Source organism: Mya arenaria, chromosome 14 (assembly GCF_026914265.1).
Source record: "Mya arenaria isolate MELC-2E11 chromosome 14, ASM2691426v1".
In the NCBI taxonomy this organism is placed as follows: domain Eukaryota; kingdom Metazoa; phylum Mollusca; class Bivalvia; order Myida; family Myidae; genus Mya; species Mya arenaria.
The window spans coordinates 5,246,337-5,267,090 of NC_069135.1; the positions used below are offsets into that span (position 1 = coordinate 5,246,337).

Here is a 20,754-nt window from a genome sequence, read left to right on the forward strand (position 1 = left end):
TTATCTCCATGAGAAGATACATGACAAAATGACGATGCTCATGTCTGATCATCTGAAACGCATGCGAATAGCCTAAAATGAACTGTGTCACAAGATGTTCTTCCCGAAATATAATAAAAAGTGAACTTTATGTTAGAAGTGTCATGGCAAATAACCATTTCATATTGAAAACCAACACAAAACTTTAGTCCTTTAGTGTATAAATCCTTTAGTGTATAAATCAATATTAAGATCAGCACATGCATGTTATATACTGCTCACTTCCTAGAAGAAATGTATCTGAGCGGCTTGTTTTTAAACAAACACGAAATGTGAAAATAAATGACAAGGCTTTCAAATAAACAAAAGATTAAGAGCAGCATACAAAAGAAAGTCGCCTCAAAAAGTCCATCAAAATAATTTGAAAATGATAACAACATTTTCAAGAATATATAAGAAGAATAAAATAATAAATAAAATGGAGTCATTTATCACAAAACGTGTTAACCGTGATTTTTGACCGACATGAAATAAGCATAGCTTATGTTTCAAATATTATATATTTAATCCAACAATAAACAAATATTGACTTGACTTGAAGCAGGTAGCATTACACAATAGATTTTAATAGGTTTATTATTTCAAAAACAAACCTATAGATGATGAATCCTAGTATATTCTATAATACACCTGGACCGCATTAATATGCTTCAAACAAATTCGCGCCCTAACTGTTATGATGTAAAAAATTTCGACAAAGTATTAAACCGGCGAAAAGGGAAGTAACGCTGCACAATGCTAAAACCGATCTACGAATACCGTTTTGACACACACGCTTCAATTCTAGTTCCGATATGCGCAATGAAATGTTTGCGCATGTCAATATTTCGCTGGATAAAGGTGAAAACATTGTTTGAAACATTAAAAATCTTCGAACATTAGTCATTGGTTGTTAAAATATTTATGTAGCCTAGAGCTTTATTGAACCATTGTTGAGAAGATGACTTGAAAGAGTGACAGAAGAGTGACAAAATCGCGCGTTTCTGTGTTGTACTTCTGCGCAGACTCTGGCGCATTGAAAAATATGTTCACTGCGCATACAATTATTTTGCAGACGAATGGAATTCATGTTGCCTTCGTCTTTTTTTCTTTTAAAATAATGAAGTTTAAATAATTGCACCTTTTTGTCCCATTGAAAATGATTCTGCACTGGCTGAGACTTATTTCATTATCTTTCACTCATCCCATTAACAAACCCTTTTTAAAATAAATGGAATGCCAAATCTACAAACTAAACATTTAGAGAGCTCTTGAAATAATTAAAGAAGTCTTCAATTCACTTACAGAGGGCTCCAATCAAAACTCAATGATATCATCAATCGAATAAGAGACCTCCAAATCTTTTGGCAAGCTATGTATATTTCAAATGAAGATCTAAAGAAATCAACTGAATTAAAGACTGCAGGGCTTTCCAAATGAATAAGAGACCTCTCTTGACCTCTCTTATTCAATGCAAAATGTATCCAAATTAATATTGTTTTGTTTCAAATTGTGTCATGTTAACAACATAATTAAGCTCTCAACAATTGAATTCTAGAACTTAAATTATAGCTCTGCAATTGCTTTGAAGAGATCCTCAATTAGAGTAACAAATTGAATTTTTGCTAGCAAATAAGTAAATTATGATAGCAACATATAATTAGGAATCTTTTCAAATAATTTTAAAGAGGTCCTCAATTCATTTCAAAATGCCTTTTTCACAATTGCTATATTATTGCCTTTTTTTACCGTAAATGCCCTTTTTATATTTGGAATAGTCATCAAAAGATGGATGACCCCCGTCATATTTGAGACATATTACGCAAAACTCATGATAGTTTTCCGATAGGTGTTTTGAGCCCCTGCCAACATAATGCTGCCCCTTTGACTGCCAAAATGGGCTGTGCTGCCCTTGCATCTTCCCTTGTCATCGTCCTACAAAAAATTATTGTGTATTTTGTAATGTGCAGAAGACATGTGGTTTCATAATCAATGATCTCTTATCCGATAACTGGGTAGAGTAATAGCCAATTTAGTGGATCATCCCCAGTAGGCGGTGCTTTTAAAAGTCAGCCAATCAGAATGTACATTAAGAACTCTCTCATTAATTGATGAAAGTTCATGAAAGGCAAAGAAAACTAAGATGAAAAGAGATGGATGGTGAAAAGTGTTGTCAAGCACTAATAAACCTTATAACAACTGATAATTGTATAAACCAGGCATGCCATTTTAAACATTATTGCTTTCGAAGCAGTCAGTCAGTGCAGATTTGTAAACATTGGCAAGGTGGCACTTAGACAATCAAAGAAATCACTTAATGACATTTGTTTGATAGTTCACTAAAATAATTATATACATATATATACAGTCGAACCTGGTTGAAAGACCATCTGCCTAATCGGGCCTCTTCATATTCCCCCGTAGATTTTTACCATATAAAGTATGTGCCTTAAGCAACCAAATGCTAACATGGCCGGCCACAGTCACTAATTTTTGACCCCCATGAAGCCATATAAACTCTAATTAGCTGCCACTAATCCAATGTCACTGACACTTCCACTTATAAATTTTCCAATAATAATTTTAATAACATACTTAAGTTTAAGTAAAAATACGAAGGCCTCGCATACTTCCGTCATTCAATCAAAACGCAAATTACAACACATGATTGCCCTATGTGTTTATTGATTGATAAATCATTTTTATAATTGTTTTTAACATGTTGGTGAAACAATTGATGATGATACTTGAATATATACATTTTTAATTATGAAGTTGATGAACAAATACTGACAAAGAATATATGGGTTATTATGAATTCAGTTTGCATCGTCACTTAAAGGGATGAAATAAGTTACGGTTTGTATTTATTTTTATTTTAAAGTGTACAGATTTCTTTTTCAAAAACTCATATTTACATTGCATTGTGTGTGATGTAATTTTTACTTTTGATTGTGGGTGACAGTAAAACAACGTGTTTAAATCTAAAAGAACATGTCTAGAGTAAATCAAATTATTAGAAAACAGTTGTAGTGCAAGAAGTTTTGCCAAGAAATTGAACTATAGATGGACGCCAGCCCATTTCTTTTCTACTGTAAGTGTAGGCATGAACTTGTAGGGGGAATATGAGAGCATTGGTAGTATTAAAACTTGTCCTGTTATTGTTTCTGGGCCGTTTATTCAGACCAAAGCCTAAAAAGTATGCTGATTACTTTGGTGTTGACACTATAAAAACATTTGCTTGACAACACTCACTGAGTGATGATCTGGACATGATAATCTCGGTACAGGATTGATAATATTTAGTTTGTGTCCCATGAATGATAAATATCTATCTTTTACCTAATTCTTTTTTTTAGGCTGTTTGGCATTCTTTCGGATATCCAAAAAGTGATCAGGCATGAATATTGGAGCAGTAAGCATGCAGAGTTCAATAGCGAACACCATCACTATAAACAGCTCTGGGATGTCGGCTGATATGATGGACGATGACAGTGATCTCAGTTCACCAGACAGTACATTTGACGCATCAGAGCTGATGGACCAGGGTATTTCCCATGATGACATCACTTCACAGCTGGCTGCTGCGGGTTTGTTTTTTTATACAGTACCTTTGGTTTGTGCAACAGACTATCATTGAAATATTAAGAAGTTCCTTAAAAAACTGGGCATTTTAACATGTAATTTTGCGTGTTGAAAGCTACATATGTATGAAAGTAAACACTTTCTTATTACGGCAGATGATTACAGCATTGTGTTGTTACCTAATAATTAAATATATATATATAAACATCATTTACATTTCAAAGATGACAAAGATGATAATTAGTCTATTGAATGAGTAAAAGAACATTCAAACTTTGTTTAAACAAAATGTGTTTCCGGAAAATATATAAGACAGTTTATAAGTATGCGGTGTTGATACAAGATTGGTAGTGTTGTTACTCTCTTAAGGGCCTGTTGGAATGGCGGCAGCTGCAGCTATCACTTCAGGAAGGAGGCGGAAAAGACCACACCTGTTTGAAACGAACCCTGCAGTCAGAAAAAGACAACAGACTAGATTGTTGAGGTAAGTTTAACATGCTTGCCTAGAAATTTGAACTGTTAAGTCAAACAGAACAATCGTTTTACACACATGTAAGGGCCTGTGGTTCATATTTCATGAATTTAACAGCTGTCAAATAATGAAGCTTGATTCCTTGAACAAGCCTGACCTCCATTTAACTTTTATAAAATCTTTGTTGGCTTTTTCAAGTTTCAACCACTGAATTTTTCAGATCTCTTGCAGAAGAAATGTAAGACTGATTAATACCATGATTTGTACCGGATTTTCAATAAATTTGGGCTGAACAGTCTCAAAAAGAAATGTTACGGACCAAAAAAAACACAATTTGAATTGCCCATTTTACTACCTGAGTCAGTTCTAGCTCAAAACACTTTTTGTTCCTAAAACATTTACCTAGATACTGGTAATTCATGTATTCTTGGAACTTGGAAATGTCTGAAAACTTTCTAGCAAGTATTTTTTAAAGCAAATTAGCTTTATATACTTATCTTTTTCTTTTGCACTGTTTGCACAAGTGAGCAAGCTTGAATATTCCTCTAGAAGAAGCACATAATTGTTTATGACTAAACATAAATGACTATATAAAGGTCAGAGTGGTCTAGTGGTATGTGTCTTTCACCCAAGAGCCTAATTAAATTCGTATATACCAAATGACTATGTATGTGTTGATTCATATTCTAAATGAAAAATAAGTGAGAATATCAATAAGAATGAGGTGACTTCAAATGAGATATCCCTGTCAGTTTGTATGGTAGTTTGCTTGGAAGATCAAAATGATGTTTGGATTAATATGTTTTGTCTTTTTTCAGAAAACTGAAAAGTTGCATTGAGGAGTACACAACTCGTATCGGGCAGCAGGCCGTAATTTTATGTTGCACACCAAGCAAAGTGTCCAATGCCAACTCTTACAAAGTGTTTGGTTCACAGCCCCTTGAATCTGTGGTGGGTAAAAAAGTGTATAGGAATAGGTTTAAACAAAGATATAAATCAAACTGAATCAGGGTTTTGACATAATGCACACAGATCTATTATTTCTAACCTTAAAATCTCAGAAAGTAATGCTAATTATGACTTTAAGTGATTGTGATTGGTAATTTTAATCCTACTTACTGGTCTCAGTTATGTTTTCTTTTTTCTCATACTTAAAGGGGCTGTACTCCATATGATAAAATAGCGAGAAAAAAAGAAGAAAATTGTTGAAAGCTGACATAAACCTGGCATCGATGTGTACAATGCATTGAAACTTACTAACTGAAGTACCACATAGTTTACCAGGGCTTTTTCACCCAAAATTGTGAAGAGGCCTTGCCTTTTCAATTTGGGAAATTTAAACGCGTGAAATACTGCAAATTGTGAAATTTAAATGCGTAGACATCTCAAAAATGGGAAATTCCACATATGAGGATTGAAGACACCTTTTAAACATGGGTCAAGGTATCCATATGAAACTTGGAACTCATGTTACAAAAAACAGGCTCATATCTTACGTGTGAGTCTACTTCTAGCTGAAAAAGAATAGTTTGCTCAAACAGGATAATTTTTATTTTAAATTTTTGAAGTAAGATCTTCCTTTTTGGGAAAAAATATCTGGAAATTGGGAAAAACTACCATTTTCCCCAATTGTCAAGTAGCCTTATTTCGGCCCCTAGCAAAGAAGGTGAAAAAGCCCTGTTTACAATTTATTTAAGTTTAGCAGTTATTTCGTATTTTTCCATTAAAAAAGATTACTGGGTATGGCTACCAGGTAGAATTCATTCCTTATACGTGATTGACTAGTCGGTGTTATCACGTGATATTATGTCACCCAATTAGAGTAAGCTGCCGTTGCTCAGTATATACGGCACTAGACAGCAATTTTGGCGTCACGGGTTCGAACCCGGTCCCCGACACAATTTTTTTTTTACATTTTGGTACTTTTTTTACAATTATGATATCAAAGCGTAACACATTCTATTAGATAATTGTCCTGAGATCTATGCGTTACAGAAAAAAAACTTTTTGGTGCCAATCTGGTGTACCGTCACTTTAAATATACAAGCCCTACACTGGTTAAATGCTTGATCAAATTCTGGATTTTATATAGCAGGGCTTTTACAAAAATTTGATGCCAACTAATAATATGAGAATTCGGGCTTGTGCATACAAAAGTGTAATTTCCACGACTGGTACATGAAAACCATCATGTCATTTTATGTACATGTGATTTTAGATCAAGAATTCCAAGAACATGATCCTACAGGATCTGGACACAGCCCTAGCAGAGCATACACCTGAGCACAACCTTGACCCTGGTGTGTTTGAGTTACCTGCCCTTGCACTGGACGGCATCCCTACACCTATAGATAAAATGACACAGGTATTACTGTCAGAGATTTGAGGTATACTTATTGGTTTTATTCGACTGATCAAGTGAGCTATCAAACAAAAACTTAGAAGTATCAACAGCTCAAGATTAGGTGCAGTACTTGGCATTTTTCTATTCTATTCTTGAGGAACAGATGCCTGTTTCCTTTGTAGCAAGAGGTTTTGTATTGTTTTCCCTTTCACAGGTTAATAGTTAAGTTTATAGTTCAGAACACATCATTGATATTTGTTTATTCTTATGAAATAGAACACATATTTCTAAGTTGCCATAAAGTGTACAAAGAGCTGGACTAAGAATAATCCATTGAATTATGTGATAAAGAGGTTTATCCATAGTTTCTACAGGAACTCAATGGATATTCTCATGAAAAAGTAATATGTTGCAGTGTTTTCTTTGATTTAAGAAGTGTTCCATAGTGACAACTTATTGATAATGTTACTTTTACAACTTTTCTTGCTAGGCCCAGTTGCGTAACTTTATTCCGGAGATGTTGAAATATTCCACATTGCGCAGCAAACCTGGGTGGGGAAAGATGGAATGTAGACCGCCATGGTGGCCCAATGAAGTGCCCTGGGCTAATGTGAGAAGTGATGTACGCACAGACGAACAAAAACGAAATGTACAGTTATTCTTCTTTTATATGATTTGTAAACCTAATATACTGCAGCCATATATTGAATTTGAAATACAAAATGTACCGTAATTAACAATTACAAAATATATTTATTCCTTTTTTTTCTCATTTTATGTGGTGGTTGTCAAGACACAAAAAAATAGCCGACTTGAAAGGAACTAGACACCAGATAGTATCAAAATAGGCAACTTCACTATTTCCTTAAAACAAGCCTAGAAGTGTCAAAAGAAACAAGTATGTGGCAGCAATCAAAATTAGACTTTTGGATGAACAAGCCCGAATTTTAATTATGTTGCTTAGCATCAATTTTATGAACAAGCCCTTCTATATAAAATTCAGAATTTTAGCAAGCCCTGAAGACATTTTACCAGTGAAGGGCTTGTGGGCTTGTGTTAATTTCAACCACTGATGTGGCGGATAATACATCATATTACATGATTAAAGGAATAAACGCAACAGTCAACATGGCCAACATGCAGTCTCAGCTGAGATTCCCCATTTTTAAAATGGGACAGAATAGTTCCCTTGTTTAAAAGAACTCAAATGTTTTTTCCAAACACCCTGCAAGGCACATGACCGTTTCACCTGTCAAGAAGGGATTACGCCAATTTGCTGACTGTCAGCTGTGAAAATCACTTTTAAAACTTTCTATCGTTCAAGATCATCACCGATGTCAATCTGTCAGGCCTTGTGTCTATGTTGTTTTACAGCAGTATTCCACTGCCTTCTGCAGTTTGTTCTTTTTGGAAGCCATGAAGTTTAGCATGTGAAAGTCAAGTGATTAGTGATGATAAATATGATGACTCTTTAACTTAATATGACTTAAGGGGTACACAATCCAAGTAGATTTTGATTTGGAAAACTATGCAAAAACTGAAAAAATAAATGTGTTGTAAGCCATGTGTTAACATCAGTAAGTGATTCAATGTGTTGTACACAACAATATTAATTTTATGTTAATTTTTGACAAGTTTTCTTATATTCTTGAAATTCAATCATCAGGTGTCTAATCCCTTTAAGTAATTAACTTGATAATATATATAATTGATAATATTGATATTTTCATGTGAAGCAAAGCATAAAATTTGGCATTTATAAACAGGTGTCATGGACAGATGCACTACGGGCAATAGTGAAAAACTGTTATAAACATCATGGGCGTGAAGACTTGTTGAACATATTTGGTGAGGCAGCATTTCCCCAGTCAGGCCTAATGAACACAATGATCCAGACTATCACGAACCCAGATGGTTCTGTGTCTATTATACATATAGACGCTACTCCAAACTCTGTTGTTACTCTGCCAGACGGATCTCAAGCTACTGTGGTGCAGGCAGTAAACACTGTGAGTTGACAAAACATGAAACAGCATGTATTTGTTTTGGTTGTGTATATAGTTGTTATAAGATTATGTTTCTAATGCTCAAAAGTACTAGTAGTGGATTAGATCTGGTACAGGAGTAGATCTTGAACAGTCATGATTTTTGTGTTGGTTTGAAATATATCAGGTGCCTATTAAAAATAAACTGGGTATTTGTGATGTATCATTTGTTCTGAAAAGTCCTGACTGTCAAAGATTTACTCTCCATCTGGTACCGATTTTTGTCAAATATTCCAATGTGACATTTTAAATTTGAACAAAATAGGTCCTATGTGGTAGAAAAATTACAAATTGAGGTGCTGTTAACAAAATTGTTTACTTGTTAACATTTTTCTGAACAATCGACCCTACACCCTTGCTTTACTAATTCATATCAATACTTTTGCCCTAGATGCCCTCAGACAGCCTGAACTCGGAGATTGTAGAGGCTAGCCAGCTACAGGAGTCCGGGATCCAGGGCGTCGCCATACAGCCTACCACCATAGAGCTACCCCCTGGGGTCACCGCCGGCAGAATACTCATGCCTAACGGAGACTTTATACAGATATCTACTGACCCTGCTAGTATGTCAAAATTGTTCGTGTTTCATAGTAGTATCCAGTAGGTAATTTGTACATTTCAGAGTCGTCAAAAAAAACGAATCATTATCAATGTTGGTGAAAACATGTGCTAAAATGTGCTTTCATTTACAGCTGGCCTGATGACGATTCCAGCTTCTGTATATGAGCAACTAGTCCACACCCCACAGTCAGTACAGCATGGCCAAACCCAGCCAACACTGGTCCCCATGCAGCAACAGCAGCACAACTTCCAGCAGCAACAACAGCAACAGCAGGTGGAAGGAGCCAAGGAGGTGGAGGAACACCTTCAACAACTGCATCAGCAACAACAGCAGATGATGGAGGTGGTGCATCTCTCACAGTCTGCAGGGCCAAGTCTGCAGGAAACATGATGAAGGTTTCATAAAGTGTTATATCAAAGAGCATACAACACAGCATTTGTTGTTAAATATGATGCATTAATACCTCTGATGGCATTTATTATTGAGATATGGGTCCAAAACTACAGTGGTGGTGGCTAAGCAAGAACTATTTCATGCACATGCGTAGTACATAAAAGAAGTGTCACATGCATATCACATGCCTTAAATTCAAGTATCATATTGTGATCTGTCAGAAGCCATAATAATGTGTCACATAAGGCTGAATATCCAAATCCAGATTTGCATTTAACTTCATAGTAATGCTTTAAAACAAACATTCAGGTACCAAATGGATGGATATGGGTTTGAGTATTTCATCAATTTTGCCAAATACTTTGTCCAATATTGTTATAAAGAATCATGCAGGATGCTTCTGTTTTTATAATTGATAATTATATTAAACAGTGAAATTGTGAATTTGGATAGAAGTTGATGTATTGTGGAATAGCTTAATGTGCACGAAAAGTAATTTTTATTTGATCAAATTAATAGCACTGCATTGCTATATGAACTACTATCTTTTTACATAAAAGTTTTTGTAGCTATGCTATATATTGTGTTGTATGAACAACTTTAACATTATATAATTAGCCTAATTAGTTTTTGCAATTCATTAGAAATCATGTTCATTTCAGACGTGGGGGTAACAGTTTATCTTTTAGATGATTACATTTAATAAGGTGAACTAAAATTAAAATGTATCTTAGCTACAATATACTCAGTATTTTTTTTCAAAATGGTTGAGTTCAAACTTTTATATAAAAGCATGGTTACTTACTTCTAAATGACTAGTACATATTTGGGTTATCATATGGTGTACTTCTACTAACAATAATGTTAAAATCATTTGACCTTGACAAAACAGCGGTTTAATAGTTTATATTTAAGTCTCCTCAATTATTCAATTTATGTTAGATCCATAATAAAATAACCCAAGTACATGCAGTAGTTGCCTACTACTGTCAAGTATGGACACATAATTTTATATTCTAAGCCGAATTCTATAATTACTTATATTATAGTTAGATGACCTCAAGTAATTTCTTAATGATTAAGAACAGGCAGAGTGAGCAAACCCTTCTTTATCATAAAGATATTACTTCAGGTCATCTTACTAACTTCCTGGAATATTACCTCATTGGCTGACACATTGTCAACACAAACTCTGATGCAGGGAGTTTGTATCTAAAGATTGAAAGAAGGTGGACATCTAAATACCAACATAAGTTTAAATTCTAGTGCTTAATGATTGCCTGTCTGCAGTTTCATTGGCTGAACATTTAAGTTGGTATTCTAATTTAGGATAAAGCTCTAATCTAATGATGTACATGCTTTGACCTGGGTCTGTTTTGTGTATGCTTGTTTGCAATTAAAGGTTGCTGGTATCTATTTGAAATGTCTTGGTATAAATACATCATTTATAATTCTGTACCATTCACAGGCAGAATCTTGATTTGTAAAGTTGTGTTGTTGAACATTATTTATATATATATTTTTTTTAGATCTTGAAAATAAATATACAAAACCTGCTTTTTTAATTTATGGTTTCCTATGATGGCTGAACACAATTTTGATAACATGTGTGATGACCTATGCATGTAACTACAATTGTTTAAGAAATTATATGCATACCTATTTTTACCTGCTGATAGGCAAAGGGGTTATAATTATGGAAGGTGTATGTGCATCAGGGAAGATCTCAAAATATGCACAAGTCCGATTCGGGAGAAAAGGTCCTGGCACCACAGTTTGCACAATATCGAAACAAAATAGTTACCATCCTACAGTAGAAGTGTTCTTACACGGTAACACATTCTCCGATTTTCGAAATATGTCCGTTAAATGAAATTATCAAATAAAATATAAATCATACTCACGTTTGTTCATGTAAACATAGGGCACAGCTCCACCACGGAAGTGTCGATAGCTCTTTTTTTGCACCACCGTAAAGTGGTGGAGCTGGCGTTTAGAGGCCGTGCCTTTATTCGATTGACTTTATACTTCACACAGTTTACGGCCATCACACACTAAAGTAGCATTACTCCATGTCTTAATACAAAGTATGGCCCTTGATCGAATTAAAAAGTTTGGTTGGTTTTGGAGGGCCTTGGGTTTTAACTGGGTCTAAAATACTGTTTATCTAATGGCCCGAATACTTTAGACAGTAGCCATCACACAAGTTAGGTAACACAACTCCACATTAACCCTAAATACACATTATGGCCCTTGAATTACATATTTTTACTTTTTTAAATACTTTTTAAAGTTTTTTTGTTAACTGCTTTTGACTGACACATTTTCATTTATTTTACCAGGTTTTCACAAACCTGGTTTTTAAAATGACGTACGTTATTATTCGGGCGGGGCGGTGGCGTTCGGGGCTCCTAGGTCACTATGACTAAAGTGGATAACCGCTTGGTACGGAATTACTTTAGTAAGGGTTGACATATTGTGACCAAACCCGGTATGTAGGAAGAGTTTATGGAGGACTTCCCTGGTAGTCAAGGTCAAGGTCACTGTTACTAAAATAGAAAAAAAACAACAGTTGAAACTGAATCTCATAACGAAGGCTGAAGCTCTTCTGTCAATTATTCAAAACCTGGTTTCTTTGCATTGCGTTTTGTTTAATTTGGCGTTTTTATTGCTTCTGACAGGCACATATTACATCATTATTATAGCGTATAGTAAAGGGCGCTGTCCTACGACAGCTCTCGTTATTTAGCGGGTATTACAGACATAACAGTTTGTGAAGAAGGTAATACAGCATATAACAGAGAAAGTGAGGTCTCGAGATAAGTTAACGGTATTTAACACAAACTCATGTCCACATACTGTTGTTTCGTTCCACTGAAATGAACAGCTAAATTATAAAGGGTGTAATACCGAAGCACTCAACTCTTAAACTCTCTACAATGATTTTATGCTTGATATTTCAAGATGGAACCTCATTGTTGGGAGGGATTTTAGATTTGTTTTAATTATGGCCTGAACTATGTGTTTTTATACTGTTTTTGATTTTTTCCTAATTTAAGCTATTGTTTGAGGTTTTAACACTTTTGTATAATCAAATAATTAAAGACGGACAAACCAAACTTTTAAAAATATTGTCATTGTAATACAAAAATGTAAATCAAATATCTATTTTCACTTTGAACACACGTTTAATTGATCACTTTTCCGTCACCTTATACATTCAAGTTGAACTATTGCATGACAATATATATGATTGTCATTGATTTTAAGAAGACAATCAAGAAGTTTAAGTTAACACTTCAGACCATATATAACGTGTGTATACGTCGTCATCAAACTACCCACAGTGGCAATACATATCCGGGTAGAATATTATTTTTACTTTGAATGAACTTTTAATGTGTTCTACCTTTAATACGTAATATTCACGTACTGAATAATTTAAGCAAGTATTTACACAAACACGGAAGGAATATATACATTCATTTATTTACTGGCTCGAATTTGTTCAACAGTTCCATGTACGTATACTTTTATCTGTGTTTTAAACACTGATTGTCAACTCTTCTAAAGTTTGTATAATATAACAGGGTATATTTGTAACTCGTGACATGTACGTGTGGAATGTTTTCTAATGTTAACTAACCCATTTTTTGTGTGCATGTTAATCGGTTTGAAGTCTCATTGTTCACCAAATCCAGTTCAAACAATACTCTCAGTCGAATAATGTTAATTAAGTATATTCTAATAAAGACTTGGACTAAATTGTACATGGTTATAACCTACTCGTATAACAACTTACATGAACTATTTTAGTTCTTTCATCTAATGTTTCAAAGTTCCATCTGTATAGAAGACAGAACCATCCGACCTAACGTATTATTTATTTCTTATATAACATTTAGCCTGCCAGGAGGTTTAACTTCTCGTATTTATGGCGAAACAATACCAAAACACAGAACATTTAAGCAACTTTGGATAGATAATATGACAAAAACAGCTTGAATTTTCAAATTCTTGCTGTCCACACTTGAACATATTCGATTCGTCTATATCAAATAACTATTTTTCCTTAACCTACAAACTTGGAATAAAACATCGAGAAAAAGCCCTGAGAGCCGAAAGAGCTTGATCATCACGTGAATTAATGACCACAATAGCGGTGTTTATTTTTACATTTTTACCTCAATGTTCGACCCTCCCCCTTAAAACCTCCATTTAACCTCCATAGACCTGATTTACGTGTAAACCCCTGTATTAGATACAACACATACTGGTCAAATTAACCGCTCTAGCCTCGCTTTACGTGTACGTGCCCCGTACTAAATACACATACTTCTCGCTTAAACTGCCGTAATATAACTCAATGTGTGAACGCCCCGTACCAAAAACACATACAACTCGCTTAAACTGCCATATAATAACTAAATGTGAACACGCCCCGTAATAAATACACATACTTCTCGCTTTAACCGCTGTATACTTACTAAATGTGTTTATGCCCCGTACTAAAAAGTAAAAACACATACTACTTGCTTAAACTCCGCCGTATACTTACTTAATGTGTACATGACCCGTGCTAAATACACATACTACTCGCTTTAACCGCCGTATAATAACTAAATATGTATCCGCCTCGTACTAAATACACATATTTCTCGCTTTAACCGCCGTATACTAACTAAATGTGTACTTGCCCCGTTCTAAATACACAGACGGCTCACTTTAACCGCCGTATAATTACGTGATGTGTTTCCGCCCCGTACTATAATATACGTATACTAATCGCTTAAACTCCGCCGTATACTAACTTAATGTGTACACGCCCCGCACAAGATACACATACTACTCGCTTTATCCCCGCCGTATACTTACTAAATGTGTACATGCCCCGCACAAGATACACATACTACTCGCTTTAACCGCCGTATACTTACTAAATGTGTACATGCCCCGTACTAAATACACATTCTACTCGCTTTAACCGCCGTATAACAAATTGATGTGTATCCGCCCCGTACTAGATACACATACTACTCGCTTTAACCGCCGTATACTAACTTAATGTGTACATGCCCGTACTAAATACACATTCTACTCGCTTTAACCGCCGTATAACAAATTTATGTGTATCCGCCCCGTACTAGATACGTATGCTACTCACTTTGACTGCCGTATACTTACTTAATGTGTACATGCCCCGTACTAAATACACATTCTACTCGCGTTAACCTCCGTATAATAACTTGATGTGTATCCGCCCCGTTCTAAATACACATACTTCTCGCTTTAACCGCCATATAATAACTTGATGTGTATCTGCCCCGTACTATATACGTATGCTACTCACTTTGTCTGCCGTACAATTACTTAATGTTTAATAATTTATTGTAGATACATATACTACTGACTTTAACCTCTGTCGATTTGCTTCACGTGTTTCTGCCACCTTGCACTACATACATATACTTCTAACTTTTACCACCGTACAATCGCTTACCAACCCTCTGTACTAGATTCACATACTACTCGAACGGACCGCCGTATACTCACTTTGTGTACACTTAATACAGTGTAACAATAAACACAAAATTTACTTACGAATGCAAAAACATTTATATAATCTTTGAAACGTATCAGTTAAACATGGATTGATTGTAATATGATTACAACATATACAAATGCCTAAACTAATATATACATAATTTTGTTTGAACACATGTTATAAGAATGTGTGAAGGTAGACTGGGAAAGGGAGAAAAAGTGTGCAAATAATTTTGTTTAAAAATCTGAAACATAATCTTAAATAAATGAAGCGGGCGGTCAGACCAATACACGCCATTATACCACTAGTCATGACTATGTATGCTGATAAGCCACGCTTTAGATGGAAACGGTTCAACCCGAAGAATTTCCTTGGGTGATTCGATTCAACCAACAGAAAATTATATATATTCATATATATGTATTGCTCCTGAATAAGTGTGGTTCAATGCCAGAACTAATTACAAACTACGAGTTTAACATCTTAGTTAAATATTATCACGACTTTGTTTTTATTTGGCTCAGGAGCACGACTACAATGATGTAAAAGCTTTCTACTGAATACCTCTAAGTAACAACAGCCTCGTGACGATGACGTCTCTTTCCAATTCCGCATGGTATGCGTTCATTTTCACTGCGATAGCAATGTTCATCATGTGCATTATCGTATGTAACCTCAGACGACGATTTAAACAACCACGGTAGGTATATAGACAATGTGCATGTAATGTTATATAAAATATATTTTTTAAGCTTTTTGTACGTGTGATTAATGGGGGCAAGTTGCGTTGTTTTAACACAACCTCTTGATCACGCCCCTTCCCATATTTAGCAAAAAAAATCCCGAGGTTATTGAAAATGATACGCCTAGGATTTTCTCCCTAAAAAATGGTGGGGGCGTGGTTAAAGGAGTGTGTCAAAACAACGCACCCTGCCCCTGTGTGTAAATGCACTGTGATTTTGTACGTGGAATTATTTAGATATTCTAATCGAAGAGTCTGTCAGCGTACCAAATATCCTCGGCCTGTACTGACACATATATGCCTGGCAAAGGTGTGCCTGATTGTTCGTAGGTAGGTTGACCCAATCATTGCAACAGCCACATCAATGTACATAACTGTCTCAATAGCATCACCTACAGTGCAAACTGGTTTTAAGTGTTAGCGATCTACCGAATATTATATGTATAAACCCCTCAAATAAATTATGGTTATTTCAAATGCCGTCTGTTTCTTTGTGTTATTAAATGTATATTTAATGTCACGTTGGAAACACTGTATAGTACATGCAGATTCATTATCACTTAACTGATTGTGTATACATCCTCTATATTATATGTATATGTGTTTGTTTATTAAATAGTGAATACTGTTGTATGTTTTCCACATTTTTTTTTCTAGTCATATGTCTTCATTATAGGATGCAATAACACAGTGGCTTGATGACAAAGGCTCATTAAGATCACAACAAATAATTTCAACTAGCCAAAATTATATTTTATACGTACTTGAACATGTATATCATCAATATAATACATTGCCATAAACATAAAATGAGATTTGACAAAATTAAAAAATACGCTATACTGTAATATGAAACAGTATAGGGTATTTTTAAATTTTGTCAAATCTCATTTTATGTTTATGGCAATGTAGTATATTGATGATATACATGTTGAAGTATGTATAAAATATAATTTTGGCTAGTTGAAATTATTTATTGTGATCTTAATGAGCCTTTGTCATCAAGCCACTGTGTGCAATAACATAGCATGGAATCGAATTGAAACATGATTTTGATGATCGACATTTCAAATTTTCTGAATATGTTGCACATTGAGACAGAGAAAATATGATTACGTTTTCCCAACAATCCTTAATAAAGATTACAAACAAAAGGTGAATCTTATCAAAGTATGCATTAACTTGAGGAAACTTATCAATAAAACAAATAATAATAAACGTATAGGTAAACCCCAAGTACTTATATAATTAGAGATCCCAACTCTATATTCAGACGGAGAGCATCTCTATCTGCAGATCTATAAGTCGCATCAATATACGTATTTTTCTCGTTATTTCAGTGGATTGCAGCGTGAATCTGACCGATCCGCCGATCCTTCATTAAATATGATATACTCCATAAGTATAGACCCAGTTCTTAGAAACTCTGTGTTCGCTTACCTAGAGCGGACGGCGCAAACTGACCGCGATACTCCTCAGGTGGACATATTCGCTGGGTTGCCAAGCTACGAGGAAGCGGTTGAAAAATCGGTACAGAAACCGATGGACAAGCCTCCACCTTATCACCTCATATCAGACAGACAGACAGACAGACATTTTTATTAAGACTTGTACCACTTGAACAACATCTACATAAACATATATATCTTCATATAACATTACAATGTGTATATACAACATGTAATGGTAAATACGTTTTGTTTTATATAACACAACATTCTATGTGTAACAAAAGCAACATACTATGTGTAACAAAAAATGGAGGCTGAACTTAATATTTATCTTTCAACATTCAACAAATTATTTCGAATAAAAGAGCTTCTTTAATATACAAAGCTAGTTTAATAAATTCATTTCTATCATTTGATTTCAATATTCGTAGAAATTTGTATACAGAAGGGTGCATGTAGTAACAACGTTTTAGATATTTCTTTCTAACATCGGAATAGCATGGACATATGCATATAAAATGAAATTCATCTTCAATATCAAATGACCAATGTGGTCAAGCGTGAGCAACAGTCGTCTGTTAATATTTTTTTTGGTTTCAAATTGATAAGTACTGTAAATATGTGCGGTCTTCTAGTTGACTCTGCAATTAAATCAAACTGATTTAATATTGGTGCACCTTTGTCGCTGTTATAAAGTGTGCGTTCTTTTTTACATTTATATTTCTTTATATAATATGTATGTATGCTTATAGTGATATTATATGCTGTTTTATTGTCCATATGCCCTTTTCTTGGTCACCCTGTGTTAAAATGCAACCATATAATCAGATTTCCGATCTAATATTTCATCAGTGAGTGCACATTGGTTTGAAAGTCATCAGTATTTGATCATTTTTGGCAAATACATTGTAAAATATTTGAAAATTTAAGTCGTATTCTTTTTAAGGATTACGCTCAAATCTAATGATGCACATGCTTTTACCTGTGTCTATTTTGTGCATGTATGTTTGCATATAAATGTTGCTGGTATTTATTTAAAATGTCTTGGTATGTATATATATACGTTTATAATTCTCTGTACCATTCACAGGCAGAATATTAATTTGTTAAGTTGTGTTGTTGAACATTATATATTTATTTTTTATTTAGTTTTACAAAACCTGCTTCTTTTTTAATTGTTAGTTTCCTATGATGGTAAAGATGAACACATTTAAAAAAAACACATGGGCGATGGCCTATGCATAATTACATCATATACTAATATATCTCATTTAGAAGTGTAGTGCACAGGAACTCATGGGTGTTTTTTAGTAATTGCCTTGTCTTTAACTCATTTTTGCTCAGTGCAATTGACTTCAAACTCCATTCAGAAATATCTCATTGTGGACTTATGCCATGCAAAAGAACCATAACACTGGCTGTTTTTCAGAGCAAATCTTTGTCTTTATCAACTTGATAGAGTAGTCTTTATTTGCATCAATAATTAATAATTAATATAATGTCATATGTTATACTTCATTCACGATACTACTATTAATTTGAAAATTATATGAGCCTTAGATTTATCGACATTTTTGTAAAGAGATCCTCCAGAAGAACACCATCATACGAAATATTGAATTTGATTGTTTATGGACAGCAATGGTAAATATTACTGTCATGCCCCCGCCCTGTCGCTCTAATGCCAATTACCACGACGAGTAAGTTGTAAAATCATGCAGAATGACATTTTTTTAATAAACTGTTGACGATGCCGTTTACAATAACGTAACCAATTTTAGCTCATCGCTTGCCATACAAATGTAGAGATAGTGTTAATGCAGTGATGGGAAGCGGATATTGAGCTAGAACTATGGTTCACTTAACAGGATGTTAAAACTTAATCAACACTGCTGCGCTTTAGGTTGGAATTACCAACTGCCTGTCAAGACCATAAGCACCAGCGTAGATGTTCGGGTGCAATCCTGATTAACAAGCTAACAACATCGCAATACAAGGGTCACCCGCTAATCAGTTAAGACAGTTTTTTATACTCAAAGGGGGAACAGCTTGTTTTTTTTAGAATACTGTGATGTATGTAAATAACCTTCGTCAGAGAAACTGCGTTGTTAGCGGATTCCATATGCAGAGGTCAAAATTGACACAAACCAGCAAGCCCTTTAACGGGTAAAATGTCTGTCGGGCTTGCTTAAATTCTGAATTTTATATACTAGTAGCAGGGTTTGTTAAAACAATGATGCCAAACAATAGTATAAGAATTCGGGCTTGTTCATCCCAATTTCGACGATTACACATTCTTATCCAAATCATTTTGAATGGAATCATGCAAATACTAGTTTATAATATGAGAAGAACGTCCTATGTGCTTTCATAAACAGCCGGGATGCCATCGATGCTTTATCAAACCAACCATCATTCTACTGCACCCAATACTTCCCAAGAACATACCGCATATAGGTATCGGGTCAACTCTTCCATATTACCTTTTCATATATACAGTACAACTGCGGTCGTTCGATCAGTAAAACTGCGATCGCTCGAGGACGCCAGGGTCCGAACTAAAACCTCGAAGAAAGCGATGTTACGATCGTCTCGGTAGGTACTGCTTCTCTTATACGCTTTTATCCTCTTGCTGTTTAAACTCGAGTCAAGGTTTCATTACAGGCTCTATATCGCATTTGATTCAAAGAGTTTGGGAATATTAAAGCGTTGATATGCCTCACGGAATTGATGGATATTCGTCGGATTTACTGCAGATATGTTTTTCCCTTCCGAAAATGCACATTTAAACTATTGTTTTCTAATCACAATCTGATATACTTCACTGTTTTAAATTGTTAGCCCACCCTCACTCCAAATTGAACGTTCGCATGCACAGGGCTAAGACAAATCTTCAACGGGGTCATTTCCGAAATGACGTTATTTTACATAGCATATTTTACTTTTCGCCGTTTATAACAATTGTAATATCATTCATGACTGGTTTGATAAATCTATAGAATTATCGCTCTGGTGTACGAGAATGAACATAACTGTGCTCTTAATTTGTAATTTCCGTAAGGATAAAGACAAAAAAAATGATCGTAAGTTTTTAATGCGTTTGTAGCCTACGATAAGCTTAAAGTAAGTGTGAATATTAATTAATAAATAAATTTTAATAAAAGTATCGTCCATTTTACAATGTGATTGTCCCCTTTAAAGTATATTGTCAATGTCTTTTAATTTTGCCTAGCGCTGGTAGGGCAGCTATGGAGACTTTACGATACGCTCAAGAGACATTAAAACTTAAAATGTGTGAAGAACAAACTGATCATTTTAAGCTCAACTATTCAAGAATAAGACGGCTTGACTAATCGCCTCGGCGTATGTGTTTTAGGGCAAGTTGGCATTTTACTTATTATTCCAATACCTTTATTTAATTCGCTGAATAATTCACACAAATGTTCAGGACCATCACACAATGAGGTTAAATAAATCCATTTAATTCTAGATACAAATTATGGCCCCTGATTGACTCAAGAACGTGGGTTAAAGTTAAAGGGCACATTGTGTCAGGTTAAAGCTTCAGAGCAAGTATGGATTTTTTTATAAATTACT

The 20,754-nt window shown here is 34.6% G+C and overlaps 1 protein-coding gene and 1 long non-coding RNA gene across 2 annotated transcripts; both read left to right on the top strand.

Annotated features, from left to right (window-relative positions):
• Positions 1–807: 807 nt before the first annotated feature.
• On the top strand, positions 808–10,975 carry LOC128218308 (DNA-binding protein P3A2-like). Its single transcript, XM_052925957.1, has 9 exons — positions 808–879; positions 3,378–3,608; positions 3,973–4,087; positions 4,894–5,026; positions 6,294–6,440; positions 6,910–7,068; positions 8,186–8,428; positions 8,856–9,027; positions 9,157–10,975. Exons 2-9 carry the CDS (start codon positions 3,419–3,421, stop codon positions 9,414–9,416), a joined length of 1,419 nt encoding a protein of 472 aa, XP_052781917.1. The 5' UTR covers positions 808–879; positions 3,378–3,418; the 3' UTR covers positions 9,417–10,975.
• A 1,786-nt stretch (positions 10,976–12,761) lies between these two features.
• On the top strand, positions 12,762–18,770 carry LOC128216460 (uncharacterized). Its single transcript, XR_008258075.1, has 3 exons — positions 12,762–12,940; positions 15,489–15,664; positions 17,047–18,770. It is a non-coding gene; the product is annotated as an uncharacterized LOC128216460 (long non-coding RNA).
• Positions 18,771–20,754: the final 1,984 nt, after the last annotated feature.

Excerpts from the sequence above, each read along its gene's own strand:
- LOC128218308 (XM_052925957.1), top strand. The coding sequence starts at position 3,419 with ATGAATATTGGAGCAGTAAGCATGCAGAGTTCAATAGCGAACACCATC. Across the intron at positions 3,609-3,972 it reads TTCACAGCTGGCTGCTGCGG|GGCCTGTTGGAATGGCGGCA; the intron begins GTTTGTTTTTTT and ends TACTCTCTTAAG. Across the intron at positions 7,069-8,185 it reads CAGACGAACAAAAACGAAAT|GTGTCATGGACAGATGCACT; the intron begins GTACAGTTATTC and ends ATTTATAAACAG.